The sequence below is a fragment of the Medicago sativa genome, chromosome 4, assembly GCF_051527215.1.
Source record: "Medicago sativa cultivar Bolivia chromosome 4, Bolivia_mono, whole genome shotgun sequence".
NCBI classification, from domain to species: Eukaryota; Viridiplantae; Streptophyta; class Magnoliopsida; order Fabales; family Fabaceae; genus Medicago; species Medicago sativa.
In genome coordinates this window covers 36,461,935-36,485,388 of record NC_140752.1, presented here as the reverse complement: position 1 = coordinate 36,485,388, position 23,454 = coordinate 36,461,935, and the positions used below count along the sequence as shown (strand labels likewise).

The 23,454-nt window shown below is 33.8% G+C and overlaps 1 protein-coding gene across 1 annotated transcript; it reads right to left on the bottom strand.

The window, feature by feature from the left end:
* Positions 1–3,006: 3,006 nt before the first annotated feature.
* On the bottom strand, positions 3,007–9,298 carry LOC146929091 (glutamine-dependent NAD(+) synthetase-like). Its single transcript, XM_085701168.1, has 13 exons — positions 9,105–9,298; positions 8,406–8,711; positions 7,788–8,011; positions 7,511–7,614; positions 7,267–7,401; positions 6,867–7,035; positions 5,984–6,119; positions 5,365–5,503; positions 4,886–5,062; positions 4,402–4,569; positions 4,041–4,136; positions 3,501–3,629; positions 3,007–3,367 (listed from the first exon to the last, which is right to left on the bottom strand). Exons 1-13 carry the CDS (start codon positions 9,296–9,298, stop codon positions 3,146–3,148), a joined length of 2,199 nt encoding a protein of 732 aa, XP_085557294.1. The 3' UTR covers positions 3,007–3,145.
* Between the last annotated feature and the right edge of the window lie 14,156 nt (positions 9,299–23,454).

Below are 23,454 nucleotides of genomic sequence, written 5' to 3'. Positions count from 1 at the left end.
AGAGGAAGACCTATGAAAACAATTCGAGAAACCATTAGAAAAGATTTAGAGGTCAATGAGTTGGATCCAAATATGGTTTTTGATACTCCCTCCGTTTCAAAATGAGTGTCACTTTAGCCAAAAAAATTTGTTTCAAAATGAATGTCACTTTACATTTCCAATGCAACTTTAATTTTTTTCTTCCAACCCTACTCTCAATCAATACTCCAACTTTTCTCTCACACAATTTTCAATGCAACTTTAAGTTTGTCTTTTTCCTTATAAAGTAAGGGCAGTTTAGTAAAAGTGTTACGTCTAATGATTATTTATTCCATTCCTTAATCTGTGTGCAATTGGCTAAAGTGACACTCATTTTGAAACGGAGGGAGTAGAACACTATGACGTCATTTGATCCATGTAGCCGACCCCATTTAATGGGATAAGGCTTGGTTATTGTTGTTGTTGTTCTTCTTTCTTTTCTTTTGACAAATAATAGGTTTTCACTATATTCTATACTTTTTTTTAAAGGAACAAACTTATGTCATATCATTTCTCAATAATAATTTCAACAACACTTCCTTCAAAAAAAATAATTTCAACAATACAAGTAGGAATAACATGAAAAGTTTGAGAACAAGCGATACATGTAGCTACTCTATATTAATCAAACATTACAGAAAACACTGTTTTGAAGCCTTCAAACAAACAAGCAGCATCCTTTTCAACTAAAAAGGTCCCGACAGTTTTAAGTATGAGAAGACATTGTTTATCTTTGAAGCATGTTTGTTCCAAAAGAGGTGTCAACAATTGTGAGAACAGCTTTCTATGATAATGATAATGATAAATTGACAATAGAAGAAATCAGTCTAGAATATATATATATATATATATATATATATATATATATATATATATATATATATATATATATATATATATATATATATATATATATACCTGTTGATCAAGCTTGGAAGCAGATACAAAATGCATTACGCTAAAAATCCAACTCCTGTGGAAATATTTTAAAGAATATCTTCAAATATTATGAAATTCAACAGAAGATATGGGAAAGAAAGATATATAATTAACACATGAAAGAAGAAAATAAAGTAAGGCTACAAAAAATTATATAAAGCAATGCAATCCAGATGAAATGGATTTCGTGTTTTTTATACACGTTGATATCGCGTTTCTATAGATTGAAAATAGTATGAGTACTTTTTAGTTTTACATTGAAAATATCTATACAAACTTAATCAACATCATGGTCATATATTAAGGGTAAACTCAAACCCTAACTTCTGTATTAACGTGTGTTTCGTTAGCGATAGACAATTGCCACATTGAGTTTAGAGCTCCTTCACTGTTATTTTCAGAAGCTGTAATTTTTTTTTTTTTTTTTTTTTTTTTTTTAGAATCAGCAAATATTATTACGGCGCGGGTGTGTAAGAAACACAACAAACACACAAGCAGGCACAATACAAACAAGGTCTCTGATATACCAGAAGACCATCAGCCAAAAAACAGCAAAACAACAAAAACCCCTAGCAGGTGTAACAGCGCGCCCAACACGAACAGAACCGCCCAGCTGTTACTGTCAAGGACTTGAGGCTGCCATATACCAAAATGGCAGCAGACCTGAGATCAGGCAGCAGCAGAGGTAGCATACCCCAGCCTCAAACTCCCAAACACAAAGACCGGAAAAACTAACGCAAGAGGCATTCTCTCGGGTTCCAACACCATTCGTAAAATAGACAGGCCGGCACCTTCACGCGAGTCAAAGTCCATCTCCACGACAAAACCTTAATAGCTTCCACTACCTCCTCGACGTTGCTAAGAACATTGTTAAAAATGCGGTCATTTCTCGCCCTCCAAATGCTCCAAACCGCCGCATGCCAAATTAACCGGTAGCCATTACAGACTTTTTTGTTGGTTGTAGAACCATTCCAACACTCCCAATGAATGTACAAGTTAGGAGGCGACAGAAAAGAAAAACCCAACCAACTAAACAAGCCATCCCACACCCCTTGTGCAAACACACAGTGGATAAATAGGTGATCTGTCAATTCCATGTTCCTATCACACAACACACAATTCAAGGAAGCCTCAGGAGGTAGCACATTCCTATATGATAAATTAACCTTCGTCGGGATCCGATCATGGAATACCTTCCACGAAAAAGCCACCACTTTCGAAGGTGCCGGACTCATCCATATGTTCATAAACACCCTCCCTTGGTCTTCCGTTACTGATCGTGCCTCCAGCATCAATTCCTCCAACTTCTTGTACATGGAATTCACCGTAAACCGACCATGATCATCCAACCTCCACCGCCAAACATCCTCCACTTGCGTCCGAGAAAAGCCTCCCAAATCATCCAAAAGCTCCCGGAGGAGAGCCTCCTCCCACACAAACAGCGGTCGTCTCCAAACAAACCCCCAATGGCTACCCGGAAGATGGACATCTCCAAAATCACCTACTTTGGCCTCCTTTTGGTTTGATAAAGAATAAAGTCTAGCAAACTTATTGTAACATTAGTTTTGGTTCACCGTGGTTTTGGTGTTTCCTAAAGACACACTTAGTGTATGTTTGGATTGACGGTGACTTCGACGAAATCATGATGACACTGAGATTTGTTGAAGCTCCAAAATGGGTGATTTCGCCAAACTTACCACCAATCTAAACATTCATTTAATTGTTTGGGATATCACTTCTAAATCAGCATAACAATCTTCACGTATTTTTTGATAATTATGAATCGAACTCAGCACCCCAGAATTGGCAGCACTCACACACACACACACTCTATGGTAACAATCTTCACATGTAAATAATTTTTTTTTATTGTATATAAAAAAGTTTTTCATGAAAAGATACAAGTTAAATTTTATTATTAAACTTTTTTGTTTTGTCTCATTTTCAATTCTGAAGTTTTACTTTCATATTGCATCGTCATCTAAATCTTTCTCTTTGTAGTAAATCGAAACATTGAATGATAGTATAAGCATGTTTTTACACTAAACATGGGATGAAAGGTTGAATGAGTTTCATTATCTGGATAAAGAGTGCTGTAAAAATATTGAATTATAGATCAGATTACAATCTTGCACATGCAAATCGATAATTTATATTGTTTTGTTTTATTAGGGGAGGTTAACTTCAACTAGATTCCAACATTTGAATTGCCTGAACTTGCTGCAGCAACTCCCATCCCACCAACACCATCTGATGCAACTGCCACTGTCACATGGTTTGCTGATTTTTGAACATCTTTGACATCCAGCTCATGTACGAGTTCATCGATTTTCCGAAATTGATATGGCCATCTTGTATTGTAGAGAAACTGGCGAAGATCAAACCTATTATTATCCTCTGGCGAATAACTCTGGACGTTGAGTGAAAGATTGCATATTTTCATCAGCCAATAAAAATATACGAAGCAGACAAAATCTTTAGGGGACATCAAGAGCTATCTAGCAAAAATTCAACCCTGACTTTAAATCATAATAACTGCATACCTCAGCATGATAGGAAGGTGTCAAGGTGGTCATTTTGTGTCGATTTATAGAATAATACTTGAAGAAGTGTTTTACTTTTTCGGCCACTTGTGATGGAGTCAACCTTACACTCCATCTGTAACACAGATTCTGAGACAATAAAATTAAGAAAAAAAGTTATGATTGAACTCAAAATGGGCAGCCTTAAATTACAAGCTTCTATTGAGACTGTTAACTGGTGATGCAAAACACTACTTATTTTTTAGTCGATCATAACAAGTAGAACAGTTACTCATTCCGTTAAGCTCTCCATATCAATTGAAAACATGGTAGTTTTGAAGTCAATCTAATGTGACTTGAGATACACGGTAAGTATTTCTTCTAGCGATGCTTAGCTTAAACAATGTGCATTTTATGTTATTTCATTATGAGATGATCATGTATAAGATCATCGCATGTTTTCACCAACCCTTCGACCATTATAATGAGAAATACAATAATGCAAAACAAGGGAGAGGTTAAAGAAGTCAGCAAGACAGGATGCATAAACATGAGATATACCTGGAACATGGAAACTGGACCACAACGAAAAGTTTTCCGTAATCTTCCATAAACTGATAGTTCCTCGTAAGTCATTCCAATATCAACTTCATCACACTATTCAATAAAAAATGAGCGATTTGATTATAGTTACTAATAGATACGAAAAAAAACTAATAGATCAGTGTTAAAGGGAGAATAAATGAATATACTAGTTCCAACATTTCACCCAAACCATCACCGGCATAACAGATCACCAGAAAGTGTCTGAATAAGTAGAAGTCAACAAATTTTTAAAAGGTTATTATGAGCTGAGATTTAAGCTCATGCTTCTGTAAAATTGAACCTTGTAAGTACTGAAAGTATAACAGAACATAACTACCTGAATGTAGTTAGAACGTATTGGCTCAAGTTCAGCTGTGGGTGGAGCTGCTTCAATATCTGCCAAAGATGAGTAACCAAGATGGATGGCTGCCCATCTCAGGAATGCCCGAAGGTCCTGCTTACTTATACTGCCAATAGGATTTATATCTGCTGAGCTGCAATCATACTGTAAGAAGAACTTTGATAACTAGGGTGTAATGGACCACAAACATGAGAAACTAAATGAGAAACTAAGTGGCCAGTTCATTTTAGGACAAACAATTTATGTTTCTATTTAGGTTTTTTTAGTTTTACTAATAATTACAAAATGTCATCTTATTTTCGCTTTGTTTCTTGTTTCGAAAGATTCAACCAAGAAACAAAGTGAAAACAAAGAAAAATGTTTTCTAAATTATCATTGAAAATATGAAATAGAATAAAAATAATTTTAAGCTATAAGATCTTATAATAAAATCAAGTGATCTAATGCTATATAGAGATACCTTCGTCAAGTTGCCACGTAACCCTTCATCTGCATTGGTGCTCCCCAAGACAAGATAAAACCCAGGTTTTTTGTGAACCCAAGGCAAGAGTGACGCTAACATGAAGGCTAGCACCATTCTGGTTCGAGCTTGAATGTTTTGCAAGCTTAAATTCTCAACATTAGATCCACCATCTACCTGTATAAGCAAAACCATAGAAAAATATGAGGCTACAATATGATAGAAAATATAAAACGTTCCTAATCTTAGTTCTGAAAAAAGTGAGATTCCCCATAAAGAGACTAAGCTAAGCAACTAGACGAACACCCTGATACAATGATCTGTGTTAAATTGTTTTAGAGTCAAAATACTATTATTTGTTAATATTAACATACTCTTGTGGAAAAACTAAGTGTGGCAGTCGACCACATCATAGATTACACGGTTCTAGTATGTTTTTATGATGATTGAAATAATGCACAAGTCCATGCTTCAGTTACCCTGTAGCGTGGTCGCATTCCAGTAAGTGTTTGGAACAATGACAAAAGAGAAGATACAACTCCATCAATGCTGACCTCTAGGTGCCAGGAACCAATTTCATCAGTCAGCACTTTGGCTCGCAACCTCGTCATTTTCGAACTGCAAGGTGAATACAGTCAGTGCGCCATGACTTTTTTTTCTCGGTGATTGGAATGTGTTATTATGCTTGAACTTAAACTAATTGACACAATAAAAGGATTTCATGAGATAGAAAAGTCCTAGCATTCAAAGATGAAGTTCTTTCAACATTTTAGTCTTCAATTAATTATACTATAAAACATCTGTTCACAGACACCACAAACATTTCAACACTATCTGTGATATCATTGATGTGTATCAGCAACAAAACCAATCAGCATTGTTCAAGGCCACTCACATAAATTTAATAAGAGGCGCTATGAAAAAAAATACTAAAAAAGTAGTACCAGAGCCATACATAAAGGCCAAAGATAAAACATAACTAAGGGAGGCCTCTCATACAAACATTGATGAAGTATTGATGGAATATAGCAGATATAGAAACTTAAAGAGACACAACCAAGGATCGTAAAACACTAGAACATGAAAATGATCACTTACTTGTTTTCAGTTCCCATAAACACAGTATAAAATATTCGTTTAGCGAATTCTCTACTGTCTATAGGATACTGTCCATTCTTATAGTTTCCGATTCTTATTGCATCAGCTTTAACTTGTTCATTCGCATTTGCAATTTCTGAAGCCAAATATGAATCACTGGTTAATGACGTCCAAACTACCAGGTTTGAATTTGTAAGTTCAAATAATGTTGTTTATTTAACCCCTGCCACTTCCAAAAATTGTAAATGAAAGAGAAAAAGAGGTCAATAGTCTGTGACATTATTGCTATCAACCATGATTATACAACTCAGTTTTTCTGCAAAAAGTAAAACATTCTAAACTAATGAAAGGACACTATAATCTATATTCAAGCAATTTTGCAAGACTTTCGAGAAAGGAAATTTGAATATTTAGGTCTGCTTCTCCAATTAATTCTGCCGTCAATTAGTTAGATGTGCGGCATAAAATTACAGCTCAATTGATAGTTGGATTCCATGATCTTTGTACTTATCCCCCAAGGTACAAGGTTGGAATCCCACAGAAGGCTAAAACACACCAAAGGGTGGTGAGAAGATATAGTAACAGTTCCGGACTTCCGGTAGCCCAGCTCAGCGGTCAAGGATGAACCCAATGGAGGAGCCAGGCTGTTACATGTGGCCTCTTCACTACCCTTCTTTTAGATCTTTACACTGCTGATACTTAACGGAATCAGAATTAGTGGTCACTTGAATCATTTGTTATTCCTAAATAAAGAATCCTATGATAGTATGCTAATTGCTAATAATGTAGCTTTGAAGTATTGTCACGAGTTGATGAGAAATGGAAACTTTGAAGGTAATCCACAATTTAATCTAACTGCAGTTGTTGTTGCATTTGAGCTTACCTTTCACAACCAGCTGACACATACACCCAACAATCGCAGAAACAGAGGAACTGTCCGCTCCACCAGAAAGAGGGAGCAGAAAACCAGATGCTCCACTTCTTCGTAAATAGTCCCATAACCAGCAAGCAGGTCCAAATGCTATTTCCTCCTCAGGAGAGTGATATTTTATCTGTAATATATAATAACGTTCAACTCAGCAACATGAATGTTTGATTAATTTCAGCAGTAACATTATGATATATCAATATAAAAGGATTTAGAATTTGGTATTGATAAAAAAAAGAAAAAGCTCGGAGCCAGATACTCCTTAAGGGAAAGCGGCCTTCATCATACATGCATCTTCAAAGTTGATAATTTTTTGCTATCTGAAAATTGCATCTAAAGATGACGATAAACTAACCTTAAGTGGAACAGAAAGGCGTGATTTAAGGTCAAAAGGGAGACAGAGACAGTATGGTACATATACTAAAGGAACATTGGCTCTACAACTGGCCTGCTCTTGGAAGCTGCTTATAGATCCTCTAAGGCTTGCAACCTACCAGTAGACAAACGAGTAAAGGAACCAATCTGATATAAATTGCTTTATGTTTATGGTCAAAATGGCGTTGCATTGCATGCATTTAAATACGGAAACTAATGCATACCACATCTAGATCTATCTGAGCAACCACAACCTCAACATCATTTAAAGAAAATTGGGAACCCTGAGCAACAACATCACCATTTACCACAACACTGGCACATCCATCTGTTACAAATAAAATGAAAGACAATAATTTTTTTAGATAAAAAGTAAAAAAAGCTATATAATTGATATTTAAGCAAGCCTAAATGGAAATCAAGATGTCCTTATACCGGCTTCCTGAATGTGAAAAAACATGAAGGTCAATTGTCATTCCATTAAGGGAAACATTTTCCTACCATAGTAAAGGCGACCACCAGTACAGCCTTGATGATTGCTGTACATATAAACGCCTCCACGAGTATGAGTGGCACCTATAAAAGCACGAAGACGAATATCAAGCTTTCTAAGTTGGTGGTGACTTCCGCTTGCATTCATAAACACTTCAACCCCATTTAATGCAAGCTCAGCATGAGGGGGAGATGGAGTAAAAAGCTCTTCACAAACTTCAGCTGCAATAGCTCTAAGAAGGGGCAAACGATTTATGTTAAGCACTTAATAAACTTCTGAGTATAAGTTGGAAAGTCCCAAAAAAATAAATTAAACACATACACACAAAATAGTTCGAACATGCTACTTTTTAGGTGTAAGAAAGAATATGCAGGTATGTCAATCACAAGATTACTGCATGCACGGGATGCTGATGCATATTATAAGGGTTGGGATCATTTGAGAAGTAAAGACAGAATAAAAATGCAGATTTTGCACTATTGAATCAATGAAATAGTACAACAGGTGGGTCTGGGAAATTGCAACAACACTTTGAATGAATGAAATAGTCATCTTTGAATGCTTTCGCAAGGGTCTTTTAGTAGTATTAATTGAAACAAAAAATAAAGTGTGAATTTGGCACTTACGTGTCTTGAAATTTAACCAAGCCATAACCAAAAGGAACAGATTTTTGTCCCAATGCTTCGGAAACATGAGGAGGAAGTTGAAAATCATCAAGTTGATCCCTTTGTTTCCAAGCAGTAAACCATCGAAGTTCTCCGTAATTACCATCATTTGCAAGCCACATCTTGGGTCGTATCATAATAATCTTTCGGTTGAAACACAAAACCTGACAATTGTATCTTTCAGAACCTTTGATAATAGGCATTCCAATACTGCACACTATGTTATCAGTCCAATCACCAATCAATATATCTTTCAAACATTCCCATCTGCAACGGAAACAGTCTGAAACGGTTAGATGTTAGATTTTTTTTTTTTTAGTGAAGATGTAATTAGATATGATTAAGGGTTATTAATATCTCAAATAGCCAGGTAATTTGAGAGAGATCTAAAAATAGCTGTAAACTAAAAAAAACTCATATTTCACCCCAATTGTGGTTCTTCATATTTTAGCTTTTTAGGAGGGAAAATTGGATACCTCGTCCACATTTTGGTGGTTATTTGAGGAATAATCTTTAACATATAATGAAGAATTTAAAATTACACGTTAAATATGTGTTTTTGGTTTTACAAAGATTCTGTTAAGACATCGTCCACATTACATGCATGTGTTATTTGAGGTATTAACTTTAGAATTAATCAAACATTGTTGCTAGTATTACGAATGGTTAACGGTGTCAAGCTCTAAGAAGTGGTCCTCGCAGCCACAACCGGGAATCTCTAGCTCAGGTCCAAGTCTGATGACAGCGCCAGCTTGTTTGGATTTGGAGATGTAGTCTTTGATTTGGTTGGTATTGGAATCGAACTCCATAGCCCATTGGTTCAGATTGCAAGTAGCTACCTTCAAAAGCCTCATCTCTAGGACAAAATGGTACTATCAATTTGAATTCGTGAGTGAGATTACTACAATACAAGGATCGTTTGTGGTAGTGAAAATTGCGAGAGCCCTTTATTTATTTATATTCGTATGCTATGCTTTGATTCCAACAAGATCTAATGAAAACTGAAAGTATTTTCTTGACTTTTTTTAATAACTCTAGTAAAAGACCTATACGAAAGCGTAACATTACGATAATTATATAAAAAATAATTAGATTGTTAATATTGTAGAATATTTATAAATATTAAATGAAAATTATGAGTATTAATGTAATGTTTTTATTAAATGTTTTTCTCTAATATAGACAAAAATTTGATAAATAGTTGAGTCATACTAGGTATGAATTTTATTTACTTATATATGCGAAAATAAATTTTTATATACATATATGAGAAATTTGATATGATAAAATTTTGAAAACTCGTAATTATTTTTAAAATCAAAATTAATATAGTGTTTTTATTAAATAAGTTTTTATTTTATATGAAAACAGTGTTCAATGTTTGCACCCCACCCGTTGCAGATTTTATGTACTTATATCTGCATAAACAAATTTTTATATACATGTATGAGAAAGTCGATATGATATAATTTTGGAAACTCATGACTATTTTCTAAATATCAACATAAATGAAGTGTGTCTATTAAATAAATTTTTATTTTATATTTAAAACACCTATAAATATTTAAACCGCACTCGTTAAGAATTTTATATGTTTATATATGCAAAAGATTTTTTTTAAGTATGTGATAGTCGATATGATAAGGACGATTTTTATGTGATAGTCGATATGATAAGGAAGGAATTTTGAAAACTCGAGACTATTTTTATAATATCCACATTAAGCAAATCATGAGTTTTAATAAGGACGATTATGAAATTTCGGTGTACTTCGATTTTTATATACTGTTAGTAGATTTTTGTTTTTGTTTTGACAAACATATATCATTAATAGATATGACCATTATCCGTAGTTAATTCTTTTAAAAACAAATAAATTAGTTTCATGGTTATCCGTGGAAATTGGTTATTGAGCATTATCCGTAATTAATTTTTTAAAAACAAATAAATTAAATTTTGTAAAATGACCGTTATGCACATAAAATTAAGGAGATAATGAGTTTTAATAAGGACGGTTATGAAATTTTGTTGTACTTTGATTTTTATATATTGTTATATATATACAAAAATTTGATAAATAGTTGAGTCATACTAGTTATGAATTTTATTTGCTTATATATGCGAAAATAAATTTTTACATACATATATGAGAAATTTGATATGATAAAATGCTTATATATGCGAAAATAAATTTTTACATACATATATGAGAAATTTGATATGATAAAATTTTGAAAACTCGTAATTATTTTTAAAATCAAAATTAATATAGTGTTTTTATTAAATAAGTTTTTATTTTATATGAAAACAGTGTTCAATGTTTGCACCCCACCCGTTGCAGATTTTATGTACTTATATCTGCATAAACAAATTTTTATATACATGTATGAGAAAGTCGATATGATATAATTTTGGAAACTCATGACTATTTTCTAAATATCAACATAAATGAAGTGTGTCTATTAAATAAATTTTTATTTTATATTTAAAACACCTTTAAATATTTAAACCGCACTCGTTAAGAATTTTATATGTTTATATATGCAAAAGATTTTTTTTAAGTATGTGATAGTCGATATGATAAGGACGATTTTTATGTGATAGTCGATATGATAAGGAAGGAATTTTGAAAACTCGAGACTATTTTTAAAATATCCACATTAAGCAAATCATGAGTTTTAATAAGAACGATTATGAAATTTCGGTGTACTTCGATTTTTATATACTGTTAGTAGATTTTTGTTTTTGTTTTGACAAACATATATCGTTAATAGATATGACCATTATCCGTAGTTAATTATTTTAAAAACAAATAAATTAGTTTCATGGTTATCCGTGGAAATTGGTTATTGAGCATTATCCGTAATTAATTTTTTAAAAACAAATAAATTAAATTTTGTAAAATGACCGTTATGCACATAAAATTAAGGAGATAATGAGTTTTAATAAGGACGGTTATGAAATTTTGTTGTACTTTGATTTTTATATATTGTTATATATATACAAAAATTTGATAAATAGTTGAGTCATACTAGTTATGAATTTTATTTGCTTATATATGCGAAAATAAATTTTTATATACATATATGAGAAATTTGATATGATAAAATTTTGAAAACTCGTAATTATTTTTAAAATCAAAATTAATATAGTGTTTTTATTAAATAAGTTTTTATTTTATATGAAAATAGTGTTCAATGTTTGCACCCCACCCGTTGCAGATTTTATGTACTTATATCTGCATAAACAAATTTTTATATACATGTATGAGAAAGTCGATATGATATAATTTTGGAAACTCATGACTATTTTCTAAATATCAACATAAATGAAGTGTGTCTATTAAATAAATTTTTATTTTATATTTAAAACACCTTTAAATATTTAAACCGCACTCGTTAAGAATTTTATATGTTTATATATGCAAAAGATTTTTTTTAAGTATGTGATAGTCGATATGATAAGGACGATTTTTATGTGATAGTCGATATGATAAGGAAGGAATTTTGAAAACTAGAGACTATTTTTAAAATATCCACATTAAGCAAATCATGAGTTTTAATAAGGACGATTATGAAATTTCGGTGTACTTCGATTTTTATATACTGTTAGTAGATTTTTGTTTTTGTTTTGACAAACATATATCGTTAATAGATATGACCATTATCCGTAGTTAATCAATAGTATATATATATATATATATATATATATATATATATAAAGTAAGGTTTTTTATGCCACATGTCGCTTCCACATTTATTTTTAATATTTTATTAATATTTTTATTTTTTTAAAACTAATATTTTATTTAGCATAAATATCTCAACAAACTTCATATATTACTTTGAGATCTTATCAACTAAATATTTTATTTAAATTTTAAATTTATTTTTAATATTTATGTAGCATAAATATCTCAACAAACTACTCTTTATATTTTATCCTTATCATTTGATACATCAACCTACTTTTACTCTTTTGTAACAAAAAGATTCTAGTTACAGGAGAGACCAAATAAATATCAAAAGATTGAAGTGTTTTTGTACCAAAAAATTCTTTTATATAATTATATTAAACGAACTCTTTTTTTAATTATTTTTTTACTATAAAAAACATTATATATTTTGATTTTTTTTATATAAAATGTCAACAAAAAACTAAACTATTAAATATAAAAATTATTTTGATTCCAATCCGTAACAAACAGGCTCTATGAAGTTGTTTGTAGAAAATGAGGTAGCAGAAGCAAATCTTTTGAAAAGTATTGAATCTGAACCAGTTAACCTTTACACACATAACCCTAACCCTCCCTTTCAGCTGGTTACCCACAGAAAACCCAAAGCTCAAAAATCTAAAAATACAACAAAAACCAATTACCCCACAAGGTCGAAGGTTGGTACCTCCAAACCTTCCCAATGAAGTGTTTATATTGGAATATTAGAGGTTTAGCCAATGACCCCTCAAGATTGGCTCTTAAGAATATTATTTTAAATCATAAGCCTGACTTTGTGTTTATTGCAGAACCCTGGATGTGTTTTGAGGATTTTCCTTCCAATTGGTTTTCTAGTCTTAACTTTAAATTCTTTGCTTCCAATAGTAGAGATAATATGTCCCCCAATCTTTGGTGCTTCTGTTCCACAAATCTCAATCCCATCACCTTAGCTTCTGATGACCAGCATGTGTCTTTTACTATAACTGATAATGGCAAAGTTTTTGCAATAGCAGCAGTTTATGCTTCTACCAACTATTTGAGTAGGAGGCGGTTGTGGCATACTCTTTCAAATCTGCAAAACCAACACCCTATGCCTTGGAATTTTTTGGGTGACTTTAATACAATATTAGGTGCTCATGAACATCAAGGATTTTGAAGAAATCCGATCCAGGACTTCCAAAACTGGACAGACTCATCGAATCTCTTGCATTTACCAACCAGAGGGGCGTACTATACTTGGAGTAATGGTAGAAGGGGAAGAAGATATACTCAAAGGAGGTTAGATAGATCTATCTGCAACCAAGAATGGTTGGATATGTGTAGCACAACTTCATGTTCCACCATCACCAACAACAGGTCTGACCACTATCCTTTATTGCTGGAATTTAAAACTTTTGAGGGTACTTTCACCTCTAATTTTAAATTTCTGCAAATGTGGGCAAAACATGAAAATTGTAAAGACTTCATAGCTGCTTGCTGGCAAGAAAGTGTTATTGGTTGCCCAATGATGATTCTCACCAAAAAGCTTAAACTTCTGAAAGCCAAACTGAAAACCTGGAACCTTGAAGTCTTTGGCAATGTTCATAGTCATGTCAAAGAAGCTGAAGAGAAACTCCATTCCATACAACAACAAATTCATACTTCTACCTCTAACCCTACCGATGACATCCTAAACCTGGAGAAAAATGCACAGTGTGATCTTGACAAAGCGTTAGAGAGACAAGAGTGTTTTTGGAGAGAAAAATCTAGAACTGCTTGGCACATTGAGGGAGATAGAAATACTGCTTATTTTCATCGTGTGACTAAGATAAAAAATAAGACAAAGCTGATCACTACACTGAGAGTTGGTGATAACATATTATCTGAACCTCAAGAGATTTCAAATCATGTTGTTTCTTATTTCAAAAATTTGTTTTGTACTAATACTGTTTTGCAGGATCAGGTGCTAGTGGAAGAAGTCATACCCAATCTAATTGGGGATAATATAAATGCCATGCTTACTATGCTTCCCAGTCATGATGAGATCAAAAATGCTGTCTTCAGTTTGAATAAAGATGGAGCCCCTGGACCTGATGGTTTTGGGGCCTTCTTCTTTCAAACCTATTGGGGAATCATCCATAAGGAGGTGACTGATGCAGTTTTGCAGTTCTTTCAATCCGGATGGATACTGCCTAATTACAATGCAAATACTCTCATTCTCATTCCAAAGGGTCCTAATTCAGATACAGTGGAACAATACAGACCAATTGCAATGGCCAACTTTAAATTCAAGGTGATTTCCAAGATTATTGCAGATAGGTTAGCACAAATCCTCCCTTCTATTATCTCAAACAATCAAAAAGGTTTCATTCAAGGAAGAAATATTAAAGATTGTATCTGCTTAGCCTCTGAAGCAATCAATATTATGCACAAAAAATCTTATGCTGGTAACATAGCCTTGAAGATAGACATACACAAAGCCTTTGATACTCTAAATTGGAATTTCTTGCTTAAAGTCTTAACATGCTTTGGTTTCAATAACACTTTTGTCAACTGGATTGCTTCCATCTTATCATCAGCAACTCTCTCAATTTCCATAAATGGTGCTCAACATGGTTACTTTTCTTGTTCAAGAGGAGTGAGGCAGGGAGACCCCCTATCCCCTCTTTTATTTTGTATAGCTGAAGAGGTGCTTAGTCGAGGTATTCTGAAACTAGTTGAAGACGGAAAGGTCAATCTTATCACAGGTTCCAGACATTCTCAGGTTCCTTCTCATTGTTTTTATGCCGACGACATAATGATTTATTGCAAAGCTAAAATTGAAAGTTTGCAGGCTCTAAAGCTTCTTTTCACCAGATATGCTAATAGCGCTGGCCAAATTATTAGTGCGTCTAAATCAACAATTTTTTATGGCGGTATATCTGAAAGTAGGCTGCACAATGTAATAAACCTGTTTGGTTTCAGTATTGGTTCTCTCCCTTTCACATACTTAGGGGCCCCAATCTTCAAGGGGAAACCAAAATCAATATACTTTCAAGCTATAGCCGACAAAGTGAAATCCAAACTAGCTAATTGGAAAGCTTCTCTCTTATCAATAGCTGGTAGGGTGCAGCTTGTTAAGTCAGTAATCACTAGCATGCTAACTCACACAATGTCTATCTACTCTTGGCCTATATCTTTATTGAAAAGCTTGGAAAAATGTATCAAAAACTTCATTTGGAGTGGGGACACTTCAAAAAGAAAGCTTGTTACGGTGGCTTGGAAAAAGGTTTGTAATTCTTACGAGGAAGGTGGTCTGGGCATAAGATCTCTAGTTTGTTTGAATGAAGCCTTTAACTTGAAGCTTGGTTGGGATATGCTGCACTCAAATGAAGAATGGGCAAATATTCTCAGAAGTAGAGCTATCAAAAGGAGAAAACCTATTATTCATCACATCTTTTCATCTTTATGGAATGGTATCAAACCTGAAATGACAGTGATCACAGAGAATTCAACTTGGCTGATTGGCAATGGGAAAAATGTTGATTTTTGGTATGATAATTGGTGTGGAGATTCTTTGCAAAACACTCTCAATCTCAGCAACACGGATGCTAATAATTATCCACAGGCTGTTTGCGACTTTATTACCAATTTTCACTGGAATATCCCTCATGATATCACAATCAAATTTCCGACTTTGAATGATCATGTTAGACAAGTTATCCTCCCTCTTGAAGACAAAGAGGATTTGCGGATTTGGAAGCACTCATCGTCTGGTACACTATCTCTAAAAGATGCTTATCAATTCAAAAAACCTCAGGCTGCTTCGATGAATTGGGCTTCGAAAATTTGGTGCAAAGACATCCCACCCTCAAAATCCTTGTTGGTTTGGCGATTAATGCATGATAAAGTTCCTACTGATAAGAAGCTAATGGAAAGAGGATGTTCTATCCCATCAATGTGCTCTCTTTGTTCCATACATACTGAGTCATCTTTTCACCTATTTTTTGAATGCAGTTTCGCAATTAGGTTGTGGTGTTGGCTAGCTTCCGTTCTCAATCTTAACCTGCACTTTCAATCTTTAGAAGACATTTGGACATTATGTGATAGAGGATGGTCCCCTCAGTGTAGAATAGTCGTGACTGCTGCCATTGTGAATATCATGGCTACCATTTGGTTTTATAGAAATCAGGCAAGGTTCCATTCTAAAAACATTCATTGGAGATTAGCAATCAATAGCATAATCTCTAGTGTAGCTTTGTCAGGAAACAACACTTCAAAAGCTTCTAATTCTTCTGTCAGGGACCTTATCATTTTGAAAAAGTTTAATATCAATATCCATTCCCCTAAAGCTCCAGTCATCAAGGAGGTGATTTGGCAGCCCCCTATTGCCAACTGGGTGAAGTGCAACACTGATGGAGCTTCAAACACAACAAACTCTTCTTGTGGAGGTATTTTCAGGAACTCTGATGCTATTTCTCTTTGTTGCTTTGCTGAGAACATTGGAGGTGGTTCTGCATACCATGCTGAGATTTCAGGAGTGCTTAGAGCTATTGAGATAGCTAGCCAAAGGAGATGGTCGAATCTTTGGATTGAAACAGACTCAGCTTTAGTTGTGATGGCTTTTAAAAATGAAGCTCTTATTCCTTGCAATCTGAGAAATAGGTGGTACAATTGTAAGCTTCTGCTAAATGCCATGAATTTCATTGTTTCTCATATATACAGAGAAGGCAACCACTGTGCTGATAGATTGGCAGCTTTAGGGCTAACTGTCCAAAATTTAACAATTTGGTCAGAAGTGCCTCTTGATATCAGAGAATTTTATGTAAAAAATCGTCTTGGTATGCCTATTTTTAGGTTTATCAATTTTTAGGAGGTTTTGGTCCTTTGTCCCCCTCCTTTTTCTCTTGTTTTTCTCTCTTTTATAATGAAGTTTTGAGGTAGCAGACCTTTACTGCTCCTATTTTTGGTTAAAAAAAAAAATTAAAGAGCATTGTATCTATTTGATATAGTTATTTTTTTTAAATCAAAAGTATCAATCAATCAATAAATAGTGTGTGTGTGTCTATATATATATATATATATATATATATATATATATATATATATATATGTATGTATGTATGTATGTATCAATCAATAGTATATATATAAAGTAAGGTTTTTATGCCACGTGTCACTTCCACGTTTATTCTCAATATTTTTATTAATTTTTTCTATTTTAAAACTAATATTTTATTTGACATAAACATCTCAACAAACTTTTGATCTTATCCACTAAATATTTCATTTTTATTGAATTTCTAATATTTTATGTAGCAGAAATATCTCAACAAACTACAAATAATACTTTCCACAAAATTTACATATATGACCTTATTTTATAATTAAAAGGCTCCAATTGGTTTGTTTTTTTATGAAAAGAAGCTTCAATTAGTTACTAAGTTATCTTTTAGCACCGTATCATTGAATTAGTTTTTTTTTTTGAGGAAAAAAATGTTTCGATTTTTTTTTTTTGAAAAAAAAAAGACAATTACTTTTTATTGATTGAACATGTCCCAAAGGACTTCAGATACAATGCAGTTAGGGGTTTCCTCCAGCCAAATCATGTTGGGCTCTTTAAGAGCATGATGGGCCAATTTGTGGGCTACCTGATTCCCTTCCCTACCCACATGACTAAAGACAATTCTTCTGAACCGTCGGATCCCACCTTTGATGCCTAGGATGATATTACCAACATATTATGTTATCTTTTAGAAGCATATTCTAATGCAAATGTTAACTATAACTAAATAAATTTTTGTTAATCACATATTTTAAGCACAAACGGAAACCTCAAACCTTTTTTTCATCTAACTTTTTTCCTTCTTCAGGTTAGCCAAACACCTAATCTATTATTTCTCTTACATATACTATGATATATATATTTCAACCACTTTATAATGCTACTCTTTGATATAACTTGTTTTCATCTTTTTTTTATTTTTATTTTTTGGTTTTTGAAGATAACTTTTCAAACATGTATATAAATAAAGTAAAGTATTTTATGTCACGTTTTCTTCTTTCTATTTAGTATATATCTCTTTCTTTTTTTGGTGGTATCTGGGGTTAGAACCCCGGATCCTGCATATATTATTATGCAATGTCCTTATCAACTGAGTTAAACTCCCGAGGACTAGCATATATCTCTCACTCAACAACTATATACATTTATACATTACATTGATATTTTCTAATAAATATGTTACTTCATTATCTTTTTTTTTAGTGGCGGAGTTTGAACCTCGAACCTTGCGTATATTATGCACTGTCCATACCAACTGAGCTAAGCTCACAAGGACTATTACTTCATTATCTGATTAAATAATAATTTTTTCGTACAATTATTAAAAGTATAGTTTAATTTTATCATAATTTATTTCAAGAATTTATTTTTTATTTATTTATTTTTTTTCATATTCAATATTTTTGTCTCTTTCACATTTATTTTGAATATTTTTTTATTTTTTATTATTATTGATTTTAATTTGATATAAATATAACAATGTAGATTTTTTAATGTTTTTGTAATATTATGTTTTTCTATTTAAATAAATTTATTATTTTTTGAATTTTCTATTTTTTTTTGTAATAGTTTTCTAAATATTTTATTCATTTATAAGTATATTTTTGTTTTATTTTTGTTATATCTTATCTTTTGAAACTTGATTTTTATAATTGCTTAAATTATTTGTTACTTCTTCTATTTATCTTTTAGCATCATATTCCAATTCAAACTTTAACTATAAATCTAGGTTCCTTTTGTTTTATTTCCATTTTTTTAATGTTGTTTTGTTTTACTTTATCATAGTTTATTTCAATAAATTTATTATTTTTCAATTTTTTAGTAATTTTTATTTAATATTTTTTATGTAACATAATTGTCTCAACACACTACATATATTATATCTTTTTCTTTCTTTAAAACCTAATTTTTTTGAATTGCTTAAATTATTTGTTATTTCTTTATCTTTTAGCAACATATGCCAATTCAAATTTTAACTACTCGGATATTTTTAGGACTATAAAATCAAGAGATTTTGCTAAACAACTACTCACATAATTTTAGCTCAAGTAGAATTACACCTTTCAAATCAACCTTTCTCATTCTTCAGGTTTGACAAATATCACTTCTATAAAAAAAATTCATACACTTTTTCGTATACGATTGATTTTTTTTTTTTGCAGACACTGTAATATCCCGCTTATCAGTAACGGAATATTACCCATCAGACGCGTCAGAGGACAAATGTTCATGGAAATGTCTATTAATGGCATAAGTCAGGTATGAGCTAGATATCAGGGATTAAGTGTTACAGAACGTCAAGTACGACGGAAGATGTTTTTATGAGATATCAGTCGAGCAGGGGTTTATGTATCAGTGTCAGGTTAAGAGCAACCAAGACGAAGGGCATTTAAGTAAACTCGCACAAGGGAGTATATAAGGGATTTTGGGGGTGGAAACCTCATAATTTCTTCTTCTTTCTCTCTCTAGGTTTTGAGAGAAAGAGTTCTCTCCTCCTTCTCTCTAGCCACGCCTCCCCCTCTCCATCATAATCATCCAAACTTCTTCCAAATCATGATCAAGCATGGATTAAGGCAGCTTAGCAAGCAAGAAACACATAAGAAAAGGATTAAAGCATGGTTTGGTTTGAAAGCTAAGGATCAAGAATTGCATCAAAACCTAGGGTTTGGGCTTGAAGCTTGAATAGATGCAAGAAACATGATTAGGTGAGTTCCATAGATAGTTTACCTTCCCTTGGTTGTGTAAATTCATGCTAGAAAGTAGTGATTTATGTTTATGAGAGGTTTAGAACCTTAATGTACTTTTGATAAATTCTTGTTGATTACTTGTTAGTTTGCCATGAAAGATGTTTATAAATGTATATATATGTTGCTGGATGTTTTGGTGCATTGCAGGAACCATTAGGATGAGTTTTGGGTCAAAAACTGGAAATTTTGTACCTCAGACTCGAAGAACCACGCTATTAGCGAAATCTACGCTAATAGCGAAATTCTTCAGGATGCCCACGCTCCAGGGGCGCTATTAGCACAGCCCTCTGGTTTGGCCAACATGCTTTTGGCCTGTTGGTCCATCCTGGGGCCCGTGGTGCATTCCGGTGTCGTTCTTTCAACGTTTTACAACTTTGTAACCCCAAAACAACATCTAGGCAATGCACATAACATCAAATGATTCTTGAAATGAAAATCATGGCAAACTTAATAAGAATGGCAAGAGTGATTCAAGAGAGTTTAAACCGATATTACTCGGGTAGTGAAGATTTAAGGAAGGGCATGAACGTAGAGCCTTGACATAGCTTGTCAAGAACTAGAATAGTTAGTAAAGAATAGAATGCTAGGCATGAGTAGTATGCTTGATTAGATGCGAAGTGATATAGAGTATTCTCTTCGTATAGAAACTAGAGTGCCATACGAGTGTGGCCAGACGTGAATTGATTAGACATCTCTTCACATAGCAAGTTAAGCAAGCATATAGTTTACCTCTAGTCGGATCGTTTAGGCATCCGAGGTAAAAGAGATAGCATTTATAGATTTAATACTCATGCATATATATAGACCAAGACTTTTAAGTTAAAGGTGCCATGTCTCTTGTGTCCACACTAGGTTGGCTTAAGCGGTTTCCATTAGGTGAAACGGGGTTAGCAGTAAGGAACCCGCATGTCACTTAGTAAGCAAGATGTAGTGGTCGTGTCTCTTGTGTCCACACTAGGTTGGCTCAAGGGGTTTCCATTAGGAGAAACGGGGTTAGTCGTAAGGATCCCGCACGTCACTGCAGGAGTGCCGTTGGTTATACCTTAGATAGGTTTCCATCGGATAGATAGGGATTGCGCTCGGGGTTACTCCACTCGGGGCTCTCCGTAAAATGAACTCAGATAATGCTTGTTTGTTAAACGCTAACTTATGAATGAATCTGACTGTGCATATTTATTAGACATATTTATGTTATGTCATAGAGCCTTGACGTAGATCGTCAAGAATAGTAGAACATAGACGTAGATCGTCAAAACTAGTATGATAGCAAGATAAGATACGTTGTTAGAAACATCGTATTTTGCATTAGAGCAAATAGAGAAAGATATGCCGATGACGATCTTAGGTTTACCCTAATCGTCCGGTTTAGAACCGTGTCAAGATTATGTTAGAATTAGGCCTCGAAACGTAGAGCGTATTCTTGGCATTGCGGTTTTAGATTCCCCTTGACCGCCATGACACGTATAGGAAGTGAAGCCTATAACAAGTGAGATAAGACTATGACGGCCCTAGTATGCACGACCGTCTAAGTATCCAAGTCCCCACACACGTATAATCAACCGTCATGTTGTATTTTAGACACGTGGTGACCGTAGGTTTCCCCTGAGGTTGCCTATAGCCTAGGATTTAGGGGAACTCATTGAGACATTATGTCTCATCCCAATCCTTATTTGTTTCAGATAAACAGGTTGGATTAGTAAGCTAGTAGCCGAATGGATGATGCGACAAGTGTCCGTTCGTACCGCTGCAGGACGGTGTGGATATTCAAGGATGCATCTGTTATACTTTAGAAAGTTGAGTTGTATTATTATGTACGAACGCATTTGGTTGTATATATATATTCATTCGTAGTTGTATTGTTGTAAATTTTTAATGTATCCAGTACTAAACTAATACACATGCTAGACTTTCTATGTAACACCCATACTAGACGTATCTAGAAAGTCTAGCATGTGTATTAGTTTAGTACTGGATACATTAAAAATTTACAACAATACAACTACGAATGAATATATATATATATACAACCAAATGCGTTCGTACATAATAATACAACTCAACTTTTCTAAAGTATATTAGATGCATCCTTGAATATCCACATCGTCCTGCAGCGGTACGAACGAACACTTGTCGCATCATCCATTCGGCTACTAGCTTGCTAATCCAACCTGTTTATCTGAAACAAATAAGGATTGGGATGAGACATAATGTCTCAGTGAGTTCCGCCTAATCCTAGGCTATAGGTGACCTCAGGGGAAACCTACAGTCACCACGTGTCTAAAATACAACCTGCCGGTTGATTATACGTGTGTGGGGACATGCTTTCTTAGACAGCGGTGCTTGCTAGGGCCGTCTTAGTATTCTTAACTTGTTATAGGCTTCTCTGCTATACGTGTCATGGCGGTGAAGGGGGAACTAAAACCGCATTGCCAAGAGTACACTCTAAGCATCAAGGCTCTCTTATATCTCTATCATGACACGACTCTAAACCAGACGATTAGGGGGTAACCTAAGATCGTCGTCGGCATATTTTTCCTTACTTGCTTCTACTTGCTTAATATGTTGTATCTACAACATATCATCTCTTATCACCTAAGTGATTCTTGCTATCTTACTACTTCTTGACGAATTACGCCAAGTCTCTACTTGTTCTTGACGATCTACGTCAAGGCTCTATGACATAACATAAACATGTATAATAGATATGCATAGTTAGCTTCATTGATTATGTTAGCGTGTGACAAACAACTTATCTGAATTCATTTTACGGATTAGTCCCGAGTGGAGTAACCCCGGAAGCTAATCCCTTACTACCGATGAAATGCTTAGCAAGAGCGCACCGAACTCCCTTAGTGAACGTGCGGGTCCCTTACGGCTTACCCCATTCCCCTTGGAGAACCTTTTGTACCCAACCTTGGAAGGAATACAAAAGACACGACACCTTAACTTAGTGAAATACGGCTCCCTTGCGGCTTAACCATTCCCCTTGGGGAACCCCTTGAATCCAATTTGGATAACAAGAGACATGACACTCTTTCTTTCTTAAAAGTCTTAGTCTTATGCATGAAAATTAACTTAAACATGCTAACTCTTTATCTCGGATCCCTAGACGATCCCACTAGAGGTAACTTTATGCTTGCTCAACTTACTTTGTGAATGGATATAAAATCAATTCACGTCTTGCCATACTCGTATGGCACTCTAATTTCTATATGAAGAGAATACTCTATATCACTTCGCATCTAATCAAGCATACTACTCATGCCTAGCATTCTATTCTTTACTAACTATTCTAGTTCTTGACAAGCTATGTCAAGGCTCTACTTTCATCCCATGCCTAGTTCTTTGCTACCCGAGTAATTCGGCTAATCTCTCTTGAATCACTCTTGCCATTCATGTTAAGATTGCCATGATTTTCTTCCAAGAATCGCTTGATGTTATGTGCATTGCCTAGATGTTGTTTTGGGGTTATAAAGTTATAAAACGTCGAAAGAAAGACTCCGGAATGCCCCACGGACCCCAGGATGG

What these genes read in the sequence shown, in the direction of transcription:
- LOC146929091 (XM_085701168.1), bottom strand. Translation starts at nt 9,298, where the DNA reads ATGAGGCTTTTGAAGGTAGCTACTTGCAATCTGAACCAATGGGCTATG. An exon ending in GAATGCGACCACGCTACAGG is followed by an intron (nt 5,063 to 5,364) that starts GTAACTGAAGCA and finishes TTGCTTATACAG; the next exon opens with GTAGATGGTGGATCTAATGT. An exon ending in TACGTTCTAACTACATTCAG is followed by an intron (nt 4,137 to 4,401) that starts GTAGTTATGTTC and finishes TTTATTGAATAG; the next exon opens with TGTGATGAAGTTGATATTGG.